Source organism: Homarus americanus, unplaced genomic scaffold (assembly GCF_018991925.1).
Source record: "Homarus americanus isolate GMGI-L3 unplaced genomic scaffold, GMGI_Hamer_2.0 scaffold74, whole genome shotgun sequence".
Lineage (NCBI taxonomy): Eukaryota > Metazoa > Arthropoda > Malacostraca > Decapoda > Nephropidae > Homarus > Homarus americanus.
The window spans coordinates 2,508,813-2,523,071 of NW_024716951.1; the positions used below are offsets into that span (position 1 = coordinate 2,508,813).

General features: G+C 41.8%; 1 protein-coding gene and 1 long non-coding RNA gene across 2 annotated transcripts; both read left to right on the forward strand.

The window, feature by feature from the left end:
• Window positions 1-289: 289 nt before the first annotated feature.
• Window positions 290-1,432, forward strand: LOC121858613. Its single transcript, XR_006087472.1, has 2 exons — window positions 290-365; window positions 1,270-1,432. It is a non-coding gene; the product is annotated as an uncharacterized LOC121858613 (long non-coding RNA).
• A 366-nt stretch (window positions 1,433-1,798) lies between these two features.
• LOC121858612 (calpain-A-like) lies at window positions 1,799-13,937 on the forward strand. The gene is given in 13 exon segments (XM_042355129.1): window positions 1,799-2,427; window positions 3,017-3,121; window positions 5,720-5,827; window positions 6,746-6,760; window positions 6,762-6,881; window positions 7,168-7,299; window positions 7,482-7,675; window positions 7,985-8,159; window positions 10,310-10,482; window positions 11,037-11,214; window positions 11,684-11,795; window positions 12,003-12,115; window positions 12,474-13,937. Coding segments are annotated over 13 exon segments (1,764 nt in total). The 5' UTR covers window positions 1,799-2,328; the 3' UTR covers window positions 12,714-13,937.
• Window positions 13,938-14,259: the final 322 nt, after the last annotated feature.

Sequence of the window (14,259 nt, forward strand, 5' to 3'; positions counted from 1 at the left end):
AGTAACCAGTTTCCAGTGCGCATCCTCTACTCCGCATGATATGACTGCCACCTCTCACCAAACACTTCTCTACCTCCGTTTTTTACATCCATTCACACACACAAAGACAAATAAAGAATTTTTGTTTTGCATATATCTTATATTAAATATCTAAATAAACCATAATAAATTATATATTACTTTATATTTTTGATGGAGAAAAAGATAAGTTAATTAAGTATATGGCAACTGAGATATCTTAATTTGAGGGGGGCAGGAATCCAGGACGGTCATGGAATCAGTAGAATCACTAGTGCATACGTCGTCGTGGAGGGAAGATATACGTATCTACGTCTCCGCGTTTCCACCATTGTAAAAACACAAAAGTAATCCTTAAAACAATAATACAACTTCAAATCTGACTTAAGTGTCGAACAAAAGCTTCTGAAGGTGTGAAATTTCATGTGACGTGATAACTGTTGGTGAACATTATACTAACTACAAATGCTGTTATCGTTCGCAAATTAACACAGCATTATGCCTTTTAATATTAGACGAAACTCCACTGAACATTTTCTCGTCGGGCCTAATAACCTGTTAAGTGAGGTGGAATTTTGTCCCAACTTCTATGTATATAATACCTGTACTAATTATATATAATTATCTCTATATAATTACTCGAGAAATAATTAACTTCAAGACATATGTTAGTATACAGTATAAACACACACACACACTTATACACACGTATATATTTCCACATATATTCACCTTACAGAGACAGTATAAACACACACATGTGTAGGCTATATACATAGGCATGCACTTACACTTGTCCTCAGCACACATACACAATACTGTATACACATGTATACATACACAAGTATATGTACGGTACACACGCATACTCTCAACACGCAGACACAATATACAATATACATTATCAAATTGGACATTGATTAAACGTCTCATGTGTGTATTAAGATGAGTCACAACGAGGGTGTAGAAATTCCTCCATGTACACGTGTCATCGTTTGAAGCACCATGGTGTTATTTTGTGTACGTACATGTGTATGTAATAGTTTAGTATATTCACACACACACATGTAAATGATAACGATCAGTAATTGCTCATTAGTCTTGAATAATGAATAATGTGCTCGGATAACAGGTGATGTGCGTGACCAAGTGAAGCGTTGCTCTCTCTCTCTCTCTCTCTCTCTCTCTCTCTCTCTCTCTCTCTCTCTCTCGTCAGAATTCTTAACTTAGAGCATTTTTATCTATTTACAGTGCTTGTCGCTCTATCTAAACCTTCAAAAGAGAGTTTAATATCCTAAGACAACACTGAACAAACAGTATTTTTCTAAATTATTTTATATTTTTGACAAGAACATAGAAAAACGCATCTATAAATGAAGAAACATTATGGGAGGAAATAGTAGTAATGAATATAGAAAAAATGAAAACAACGGAGAAACAAAAGAGACAGTGAGTAAAGACAATTAAAGAAAATCTGGAAGAGGTATGGCTACAATTGATAGAAAACGAAAATGAGATTAGTGACAGAAAATAAAAAACAAAGAATGACAGACTAATGTATTATTAACTTGTTCCTGTGCGTAATGTCGATAGAGAGAGAGTCTGACAGATATAGGCACAGTGAAGGTTATCGTCGATGGAAATGGTAGAAGTCAGAGGGAACAAAACGAGTAATACAAAACCGCCATAACAGCAGCAGATAGAAAACAGCAGCTGTAGCAAATGCAGTAAACAAGCAGCAACAGAAACGAAGACACAGGAAACAAATAATAACGACAGACTAATGTATTATTAACTTGTTCCTGTGCGTAATGTCGATAGAGAGAGAGTCTGACAGATATAGGCACAGTGAAGGTTATCGTCGATGGAAATGGTAGAAGTCAGAGGGAACAAAACGAGTAATACAAAACCGCCATAACAGCAGCAGATAGAAAACAGCAGCTGTAGCAAATGCAGTAAACAAGCAGCAACAGAAACGAAGACACAGGAAACAAATAATAACGAAATCTTCACTAGCTAACAGCAGTAATCGGAACGCCAAACCTACACTACACATCAGCAGAAACAGCAGTAATCGGAACGCCAAACCTACACTACACATCAGCAGAAACAGCAGTAATAAAAACCAACAGCAACAAAACCTCACAGCCATTAACAGCAAAAAAGACACAAGAGAAAATTAGATGCTGCAACGGTACTGGCATTAACAGCAGTATTAAGCAGTAATTAGGAACCACAAGCAAGTGAGGCAGTAAAGCATCATTAGGGCCTCAAACAGCGTGGTGGAGGAGGAGGTGAGGTGAGGTGAGCATGGGGTGTGGGGTGAGCGTGCCTGAGTCCACCACCCCAGAAGTACCACAGGATGGGTACTTCAAGGAATCTCTCAATGGCGCTGGTCTTATGCCCCCAGTAAGTATAAATATTTGTATTGTAAACCGTAAATACTTTTAATATACCCCTAAAACACCTATATTATACGATCATTACCAGTAACACACTCTCAGCACCCCTGTTACTATGTCTAACACACACACACACACACACACACACACACACACACACACACATACATACACCTGTAATACACAAATATACAAGCTTTCTTCCTTCGGGGTATGGCTGGGTGCGGAGTCACCTTGTTATTGCACCAGATTCTATACTAATCAAAATGGCGACGAAAATACGCTTAGACTCCACCCTTTGTGTGTTTGTGTGTGTGTGTGTGTGTGTGTGTGCGTGTGCTAGAATAATTCCTAAGTTATATCAAGTATCGTTGAGTGTTGACATATACAGTCTACCTGACTATATCATCAACTCTCTACTTATTTCCTTTCCCTTCTTATCTTTGCATGCCATCACTGTTTACCATCTTCCTTGTTATCGCTCAAATATCATCCTTGTCTCCCTTGCTATTTTCTTACTTAATACCATAATTTAGCGCCATAACTACCATTGCTACCATGCCCCCTCTACCATGACCTGTCCGTGGGTGTTGCAGCAGGTATGTGACGGCCGCAGTACCATAATTCTTACTTCCGAGGATACCATTACCGTCGTCACCTCCCCAACAGTAGTCCGAGCAGCGCGGCTTGTGTATACCCAGGTACTGTGACGCCTTCCCTCCTACTCTCCCTTACTCCTTCCCTCCCTTATACCCACCCTTAAACGTTCCCTTTCTCCTCTTCATTCCCCCTTCTTCCCTCCCTACCTCCATCCCTTCTTTCCTCTCTCTCTCTCTCCATCCTTACTCACTTTTTTCTTCCCTCCTTCCTTCCCTCCCCTAATTCCTCCCTCTTTCCCACCCTTTCACGCACGTTTCGGCCACTTGGTAGGGGCCGAAATGTATTTGACTAAATCGTCCCGCAGAATGTGTGTCACTATGCCTCGCACACCCTTACCCCGCAAGTCGCGTAGCAACACCAAAACAACCGCACGATAGTATGCTCTGTTACGTCCGGATTCATGTACAGTACAAATCAAATCCGGATTTCATTTACAAGTAGACGAACGCTTGAAGACTAGTTGACGTCAAATGTTTATTGTATGTTGTTGTGAATATATTACGTATATCGTCATCAAATACCAACGTACACAATATTTGTAAACAGTAAGTTGAAAATACATCATTATTTACGTAGATAGAACTCAACACTTCACCTTATTGTAGATGTTGGAGTAGTAAATAAACACAAACATAAAGTCGTGTTCACTAGAGCTTAGAGTCATACGTACAGGTTTATGTACACGATAATACTATAGTCCTTAGAGTCAACTGTCCATTTGAAGGTCGACTGGTCTAGATGAATTGTTTAAGACAAGGCAGTGGACGCAGCACATACCAGGCCAGAACACAATGAGTACCTACACCTGTGTTACCTGTAAGACACCTGTGTTATCGTCTGGACGCCTGCTGTTATCTTCTGAACACCTGTTGTTAGTCCTCTCTCTCTCTCTCTCTCTCTCTCTCTCTCTCGTCTAAGGCAGACTCAGTTAACCTTTCTATCCGTGTTGCTGACGTCAATGTTCTGCTCTCTATGAGAGATAACTTTTGCACTGACATTTTACCTCTCTCTCTCTCCCTCTCTCTCTCTCTCTCTCTCTCTCTCTCTCTCTCATTTATCATGTTACCTTAAAATACGACATTCGCTATATTAGGATCACTGCTAAGGGTGTCGTAGATAGACTGGTAGACTGGCATGGTAAATAGACTGGTAGACTGGTATGGTATATAGACTGGTAGACTGGTATGGTTGATAGACTGGTAGACTGGTATGGTAGATAGGGTGGGAGACTGGTATGGTTGATAGACTGGTAGACTGGTATGGTATATAGACTGGTAGACTGGTATGGTAGATAGACTGGTAGACTGGTATGGTTGATAGACTGGTAGACTGGTATGGTTGAGACTAGAGTAGATTGGTAGGTAGATAGACTGGTAACTGGTAGAGATAAAGACTGGTACTGGTAGCCATAACTGACTCCTGTGATCTTGGGTTACTGGTAGACTGAGTAGACTGGTAGACTGGTATGGTATCTGGTAATATGGTGACTGGTAGACCTGGTAACTGACACACACACACACACACACCGGGAGGAAGAACGGAAGGAATAGAGAGAAGGAGGGAAGAAGGAGAGAGGAAGCGAGAGAGGGAGGGAGAAAAAGATGAAGGGAAGAAAGAATGAAAGGAAGGAGGGGATGAAGAAGAATGGCGCGGTTAAGGGAGTACTACTGTTTTGTTCTGTGTGTGTGTGTGTGCTGTGTATAATTACTGTATGTATGTATGTATACAGTATGAGGTCGATTTTGTGAGTATATGAGGTAAATATTGCGAGCAGATTCCACAGTGAACTTTGCCTTCAGAAGGTCTTATGAATAATTGACTTTAGACGTCACACTACCACGGTTGACTTGTGTGTGTGTGTGTGTGTGTGTGTGTGTGTGTGTGTGTGTGTGTGTGTGTGTGTGTGTGTGTGTGTGTTAAAGGAATCCAGAGGTAGACAAACACACAAACAAAAAGAGAAGCAAAAACTGACAAGGTGACAATTGAAGACGTAGATGTATAATGAATAAGAGAGAGAGAGAGAGAGAGAGAGAGAGAGAGAGTCACGACCACATCATCCAATTATCCTCACCTTTGTTGTCTGTGATTTAAAGTAGCAAATTATTTTCTTATATTCTTCCTGTGCTTCTTGCTTTATCTGTTATGCCGTGTTCTTCACCCTCAAAAGATCACCTCTAATATCAAAGTCATGTATAGAGACAATATAGTCAGTTGTATACTTGTGATAGGCAGATATATAGTTAATAAAGACAGGTATACTAGACAGGTGGAACAGCTTAGGGGGGGTTTCACTATTGCTTAATTAATAGGTATGCTATAATTATTTCTCCTTTAGTCTTAATTATTTTCTAAGTTGAGTATTTCTGTGTTTGTTGACATGTATATACTGTATATATATAAATAAATAAACACACACACACACACACACACACACACACACACACACACACACACACACACACACACACACACACACACACACACACACACACACACACACACACACACACACACACACACACACACACACACACACACACACACACACACACACACACACACACACACACACACACACACACACACACACACACACACCCATACTAATTTCCCATTGGTGTCCATCGGTGCCGGAGGAGGTGTTGGTGACGGTGACGGAAGAAGCGGTGGATAAACCCAAGACAGGGGAGGAGGGCGCCTTCGAGCTGCCGGAGTCTGAGTTCGAGGATGGTCGTCTGGGTGTCATTGTAAGTTTTGTAAGATCATTCGTTCCCTGCTGTGCCGCACACTTTACACACCCGCCACCAAGGTAAGGTAGGAAGGTATTGTACGTCTGGCACCTTCTTTAGGGCTCGTTGGAGAATTGTGTTTAATGTTTTTCCAATATATAAATAACTAGGTAAACAGAGACCGAAGGATTGAGGTAATGATTGAGATATAAAAAAGGTAAACTAAGAGAGAGAGAGAGAGAGAGAGAGAGAGGGAATTAATACCTTGACGTGACTGTCTCTCCAGAAGGAACCGTTCTGGTAGCATTAAACGAACGAATATCAGGTATGTATAGAATTTATTATTTATTTATCAAGAGTCATTCCTTCACGAGCTCGACCCACCAGCTGGCTTATCACCACGACTCCTCTAGCTATCCTTCATAACCTCCATGTTTATAAGGATATCTAGGTCTCCTATTAATTCCTCCAGGCCCAGGCAGATCCTCCAGGAGGGTGACTCACTACCCCTCGCCATCAATGGGTCGATATTAAAAAAAAAATTGCTCTTTGATTTGAGGGATGATATATGTGTGAAGGAACTATCACGATGTAAACAAACAATAGAGGGAGCTGGAGTATAATATACTAGCCTCGTGTATCGTTTATCATGCTCGCATAGTCCAGTAGACGCCTGGTGGGGTGAGTAATGAACATTCATCAGTATTACAACACTACGCTTCTCCATTATTTACTGAGAAACTCCGGCAGTGACCTGGAAATAGAATAAGTCATGGTAGTAATGGCGGAACTTTTATAGTCCTGCATCGATTACCGCCATAACATGTCGCGTATACTGCTGGTGGTAAATGACGATAAATAGAGTGTATATCTTTGCGTGTGTGTGTGTGTGTTCCTGTAGCAGACGATAACAAGGACGTGTATATTTCGCCACAGGAGGCAGAGGCGATAGAGAACCTGTCGGTACTTGACCGTCGAGGAACACTACTGTGATGACGAGTTCCCAGCACACTACTCCTCCCTCTTCTTCTCCTCCAGGATCGAGGTCGACGTACAGTGGAAAAGACCCTTTGTGAGTTTTATCTCTCTCTCTCTCTCTCTCTCTCTCTCTCTCTCTCTCTCTCTCTCTCTCTCTCTCTACATTGTCACCATCTTTCTGTTTACTTTAAGCTAAACCAAGCAGTGTCCATTTCTTCCTTATCTTCATCTTCTCACTTTCTATGACATAACTTTGTTTACCTTTTCTAATGCTCTCTCCACCATTTTCTATGTCATCATCACCATTTTCCCGTTTTCCTTGGACTACAATAAATCACCTAAGCTGTAAACGTTGTAAGTTAACATTCGTTTTTCTATAGGAGCTTCAGGAGGAGCCTCATCTGTTCGTGGACGGTGCGAGCAGGAGGGACGTGGTTCAGGGCGAGCTTAGTGACTGCTGGTTCCTCTCCTCCTGTGCCGCCGTCGCCAGGACCCCCAAGTTATTAGAGAGAGTTAGTGTTTATATATTACGTCATCATCCTTCAGGTGTGAAAAAAATATTCGAAACTAATTTGTCTTTTTTTCTGTTTATAAGATTATTGTCTTAACTTAACCCATGATTCAGGTGATCTCGTGGGCACTAACCTATAACCCATATCCATGACCCAAAACCTATCATAATCCATGCCCGCAGGTGGTACCCCCGGATCAGTCGCTGAAGGGGGAGGGATACACTGGGCTGGTGGTATGTAGGTTCTGGAGGTTTGGGGAGTGGGTGTTGGTCTGTGTGGACGACCGCCTCCCCACTAAGGACGGTCACCTCATCTTCGCTCGCAGCTCTGATCCCACCGAGTTCTGGGTGGCTCTGCTGGAGAAGGCATATGCTAAGTGAGTTATGACGAGACCTTTAGGATGGAGAGAGATAAAGTGAGAGAGTGAGAGAGAGACAGAGATGTGGAGATAGAGTGTATGAGCGAGTGTGTGTGTGTGTGTGTGTGTGTGTGTGTATGCGTGTGTGTGTGTGCGTGTGCCTGTGTGTGTGTGTGTGTGTAGAGTAAATGATGAAACGAATTGACACTCAGATCTGATTATCTGTCAATCATTTGCTTTTAATTTCTCCATCAAACTATCTATCAATTATTTATCTACCCATCTCTCCCGCCCTCCCTTCCTCTCTGACGATGACCTCTCCGACAGGCTCCACGGGTCGTACGAGGCCCTGGAGGGCGGACAGAGTATGGACGCTATGGTTGACTTGACGGGAGGCTTGGCTGAGAGGTTAGAAATAGCGGAAATGCCTGACAAGATGAAACTCTACAAACTCCTCAACAAAGCCTCCAAGAACGGCGCCTTCATCACCGCCTCCAGGAAGGTAATGGGTTCATGGGCAGGTGCTATGAGTTGAGCAGGTGTTATAGGGAGGGCAGGTGTAATGGGTTCATGGGCAGGTGTATGGGGAGGGTAGATGCTATGGGTAGGACAGGTGCTATGGGTAGGGTAGGTGTTGTGGGGAGGGGAAGTGTAGTGGGTTCATGGGCAGGTGTTATGGGTAGGTCAGGAATAATAAGCTTATGGGCAGACAATGTAAACAATAAACAACACATAGAAAAACATAATGCAAACAATAGATAAGAAGATATAATAAACAATAAACAATGTATAAAAAAACAAATAATAAATCCTGTACTTTTGTTTACTGTTTAAGTAACTTTATAAGAGGGAACAATATTTTATTAGGTTAGGTTAGGTTAGGTTAGGTTAGGTTAGGTTAGGTTAGGTTAGAGAGATCTCTGTACTTTTCTCTTTGTGTCTTTAGTTTTAATAAAGTTTTTTGTATCATTCAAGGTTGTTTTTACAGGAGTACTGCAGCAGTGTGAGAGACGAGAGTGTCCTACGAGCCTCTTGTTGTTAGTTGAGGTTTACTGTTGTGTTATGTTGAGCTTTTTACAGTATATATATGATCCATCTGTGTTGACATCTGATAAATGATCACGGTTTGTTTTGGTTCAGGTTAGAGTTATCTCTCTCTCTCTCTCTCTCTCTCTCTCTCTCTCTCTCTCTCTCTCTCTCTCTCTCTCTCTCTCTCTCTCTCTCATGCAGTAATCGCCAGCTTCGTGTCCCCCCTTTACAGAAAGATCAACCTCGACGTCTGCTGTTTCTTGAAGACGTAAGATTTACCATTAATGTGTCCCTCCACTCACCCCACGTCTCCTTCCACTCACCCATCTCCCTTTGCCACCCATCTCCTCCTCCACCTACCTTTCTTCCACGCACCCACCCATCCACCCCTCCTCCAACCACCCATCCCCTTCTAACCAGTTATTTCCCTTCCACCCACCCACTCACCAATCCCTCCTCCACCCATCCATCTCCTCCTTCTAACCACTTACTTCCTCTCCACCCACCTCCTCCACCCACTCGCCCTCACACTCACTAAGTAGATAACCTTGTACAACTGTTAATAAGCACAATAATCCTTCCTCATCTTTACGTCCCCGTCATTTATCATTCTTCGTGCTTCCTACATTCTTCCGTCCGGCCGTCCGTTTGACTCGTTTTGGAACTCAGTTTGACCCAGATGTATTGGCGGGAACGTAGATGATTTTCTGAGATTAATTGTTTATTTACTCTGTCCTCAATTCTTCGTCTTATTCCGTTATCTCTCTCTTCCTCTCTTTTGTCGGTAGCTGTGATGTTTATTCTCTCTCTCTCTCTCTCTCTCTCTCTCTCTCTCTCTCTCTCTTTCGGATAAACGATAAACAACTAATCAACCATTAATCTCACTTCTCCTTCATCATATTCTCTCTATTCATTGTTCAATTTGTTCATGTAAGTACTTCACGTTTTGTTCACATAGTTCCCCTTCTGTATTAATGTGTAGCTTAGTATCAATGTTCAATGTACAACTCTTTCCATTTTGTTCCAAGTAATAAATAGTTCATAGTTGTTGTTGATGTTCTTTCTAAATATTCTGTACCATTTTGTTCCATGTAGTTAGTGGGAGTTTAGCTGTACTTTAGTTCATTGTTGCTGTTCCGTTGAAATATTTGTTATCACTTTATTCCAATTTAGTTTTAGTTACTCGGTGTTTGATGTCAAGTAATGTGTTCCATGTGAATTGTTTCATTGTTGTGCCACTATTATAATCCTGATATTTCTTGTAATTCATTAGGGTAGTTCCACACACACACACACACACACACACACACACACACACACACACACACACACACACACACATTGTTCATTACTGCACCACGCTAAGTTTTGTTCCACGCCATCCCAGAACAAAACTTGAAGATATCCGCCAACGCTTTTAGTTCAAAGTCAACACTTGAAGACCTTTAGAAACACTTGGCGACCCATGACAGCACACTTGGAGACCTCTGCCAACAGTTAAATCTCTGACAACACTTGGATACCTCTGCTAACAATCTGCTCGAAGCAGAACCTTGTGATAACACTACCCTTGCTTGTAGTAAATGTCTCTGACCACCTTGGTGCTGGCCGTGATATTGACAGGGCGACTGGAAGATGTCCTACAAGACGGATGAACACGGACTAGTCGATGGCCACGCCTACACCGTGTCAGGTGTGGCCACTGTGTCTCACCAGGACATGGGACACGTCCATCTGGTGCGCGTTAGGAACCCTTGGGCCAACGGTGCTGAGTGGAACGGTGAATGGGCTGACAGGTACGTGTAAGAGACATTGCCGACCAGCTTATCGGTGAATGTTTAAGTCTATGGTTTATTCTTATTAAAGAAAACGAGTTTATATAATTTTCAATTAATTTTTATGGCTAACTATACTACAATATCGGATATCATTAATAACTGATAATAATTGATAATATGAGAAGAAATGTGTAATGAATAATAATAGTAATAACATATAATAAATAATAATAATTAATGTGAACTCTAGTGTAATATTATGATTGAAATATAACTTATAATGTTCTTGAAGTGGAAACTTATTAATCTTAAAATTACTCCTTTGCAACTCCCTTTCCTTTCTTCCTTCTCTTCCTTTTTCTCATAATTCCTCCCTTACTTCCCTCCGTGTTTTCTTCCTTCTTTTCCTTCCTTCGTTATTCTTTCCCTTCATTCCTCTCTTTCCATTCTTCCTTCATTCCTTCCCTCACCCCCCTTTCCTTCCTTCCCTCTCTCTTTCTCCCTTTCCTCTTTCCCTCCTCCCTTCCTTCCCTCCTTTTCTCCTTCTTTCCTTCCTTCCTTCCTTCCCTCAGTGACGACAAATGGAAGGGAGTGTCGGATTACCAGATGAAGAAACTCGGGAGAACCAACATTGAGGATGGAGAGTTTTGGATGAGTTATAAAGATTTTTGTGACCAGTTTGAGGAGGTGTCCGTGTGTACCATTGGACCTGATTTCGACAAAGATGGAACTGTCGATCACGTGGAGCAGGTAAGCTGATTGTTGAGGTTGTGGTTGTGACGGTGATTGTAGTGCTGTTAAATGTTTGGTTGAAGTTGGTGGTGGTGGTGGTGGCGGTGGTGATGGTGGTGATGGTGGTGGTGATGATGATGTTGACGATGATGATGATGGTTGTGGTTGTGGTTAGTAGGAGTGATGAAGCAAAGTTGAAAGAGAGAAAGAGAAAGAGAATAAGAAACAGAGAAAGATAAAGTGAGAGAGAGAGAGAGAGAGCAAAAAGAAACAGAGAGAGAGAGAGAGATACAGTGAAACAGAGAGACAGATAGAAAATAGAAAAGAGGAAAGAAGAGAAAAGAAACAGAGAGAGAGAGCAAAAAGAAACAGAGAGAGAGAGAGAGAGAGATACAGTGAAACAGAGGAAGAAAGAAAGAAAGAGAGTGAGAGAGAGAGAGAGAGAGAATCAATCTATCTTTCATCCAGGCTTTCTCCCTCGCTACAGGTGAAGGCCATCAAGGGAGAGTGGGTCAAGGGGGTGAGTGCTGGAGGAAGCAGAAACGACTTCGAGAAATTCGCCACCAATCCCCAGTACCTCCTGACAGTGACTGAACCTGGTGAGATAGATAGATAGATAGATAGATAGATAGATAGATAGATAGATAGGTAGATAGATCCAATATGGTTTAGCATCATTATTATTTTGCAGGAATTATCATTGATTACCCTAGAATAACAGGTTTTACTCTCTCTCTCTCTCTCTCTCTCTCTCTCTCTCTCTCTCTCTCTCTCTCTCTCTCTCTCTCTCTCTCTCTCTCACACAGACACAAAAGACGACAATGTCTGCAGTGTGTTGGTGGGGGTGATGCAGGAGCACAGAAGGTCACACCGTCACCTTGGAGTCAAGATGCAACAGATTGGCGTCGTTCTCTACCGGGTAAGTTAGTAGGAACTCTATAGGGGTAATGGGGTTCCTATAGGGTGTCTATAGGGTCCCTGGGGGTGCCTATAGGGGTGTTTAGGGTGTCTATAGGGTCCCTGGGGGTGCCTATAGGGGTGTTTAGGGTGTTTATAGGGTCCCTGGGGGTGTCTATAGGGGTGTGGGGGTGCCTATAGGGGTGTTTAGGGTGTCTATAGGGTCCCTGGGGGTGCCTATAGGGGTGTTTAGGGTGTCTATAGGGTCCCTGGGGGTGTCTATAGGGTCCCTGGGGGTGTCTATAGGGTCTCTGAGGTGTCTAAAGTAACTGATAAGTTTTTTTTTTAACATGTATATATGTTTGTGTTCCAACCTACAGACAGAGGACCCCGAGCATCGCCTACCAGCCACTCACTTCTTCTACAACTACGAGGAAGGAACCTCCGGGGTCTACATTAACTTCCGAGAGGTGTTGTGCCGGGTAGAGTTGAATCCCGGACATTATGTCATCATTCCTGCCACCTTCTTGCCAGATTCTCCTGGACACTTTATGGTCAGGGTCTACTCCCCCAAGTCCTTCGATCTCAAGATGCTGCCGAATGAACTCTCTCTTAAATAATAGTTTTGTTGTTGATGTCAGCTCTTGAAGGATGCTATTGATGCCAGTTCTTGGAAGATACTATTGCTGTCAGCTCTTGGAGGATAATTAGTGACGTCAGCTTTTGCAAGATGCTATTGATGTCAGTTCTTGGAAGATACTATTGACGTCAGCTCTTGGAGGATAATTAGTGACGTCAGCTCTTGGAGTATGTTATTGACGTCAGTTCTTGGAGGATACTAAAAAGTCAGCTCTTGAAGGATGCTATTGACGTCAGCTCTTGGAGGATATTAGTGACGTCAGCTCTTGGAGGATATTAGTGACGTCAGCTCTTGAAGGATACTATTGACGAAAATGATCTTACAATATTACGTTCACTGTTAATTGAAAAAAAAATAACACTACAGATTATTTAGGCAACGACTCTTGACGTTGTTAAGTGTCTAAGGTACAGTCTCAGTGTAATATTTACGTTATAGTTAGGTTACCTTTGTGTTTATTAGAGTGGAAGTAAGTCAGGCTTTGTTTACATTGGCTGTGGGTGGACAAAACAGCCAAGCAAACAAACACAACACTCAAACAATTACAAACAATGAGGATAATGTGGTAATGATCGTCCTTCATTCCTTCCTATCTTAATCTCCTTACTATAAAAATAATAACTTCGCCAGCACGAGCAATCATTATCGTTTAGCGTTCACGTGATTCGTCCTCTTCTCCCCCCTTACTTCTGCATGGCGGGCGAAAGTTCACTCGTCATCTTCTCGTGCTGGCGCTGGTGTTGATGGTAAGAGGCTGAGATATGTGTACATGAGGTCGCCTTTTAATGTATCTGTGATAACTAGTCCGTCCTGGGTTTGTATTGTACTATTACACTTCTGAAGTCACCTGAAGATTAGCCCCCCAGTTTAACCACCATAACCTAACTTACCATAACGCTAGTCTAACCCAACCTAACCTAAGTGTTTGAATCCGTAGCTTAAGAAGGGAGAATGTGTCTGAACTAAGTTATTTAGTCCCCAAATTAAAGTCAAAATTGTACGCTGATGGCTGTATGGTATCTAGATACATTTTCTCTTTGCCATTTGCGTAAGAACCTTTAAGAACTCAAAGTGAGATAGAAACATTGCTTGAGAACTTGAGTGATAGTTATACTACACGATAAACTACTTGTGATATAATGTGACCTGTAATTTACGTGTGTTTGACCATTTTTATGTCAATAAAGATATTAATTCTGCTTAACTTAACCTTGCCTAACCTAGGAAAATCTGACTAATAAAATCAAGGTTGTCAAATTTAAACTAACTTAACCTATATACAGTATTTATCTCTCTCTATTTATCTTTGTGCCTGTCTGTCTATGTCTATTTAAATTTACGTTTGACAATAGATTATATTTGTAAACAAAACTCGTATGTCGTTGTTACTATATCAAATAAATAAATAAATTTATTGTTTGATAACTAGAAAAAAAATCCGGATTCAGGATTGGTCGACCAAGGTGAACCTCGGGTGTAAACAAAGGCTCACTATAGCCTCCAGGTTTATGAATATAGATCAAATA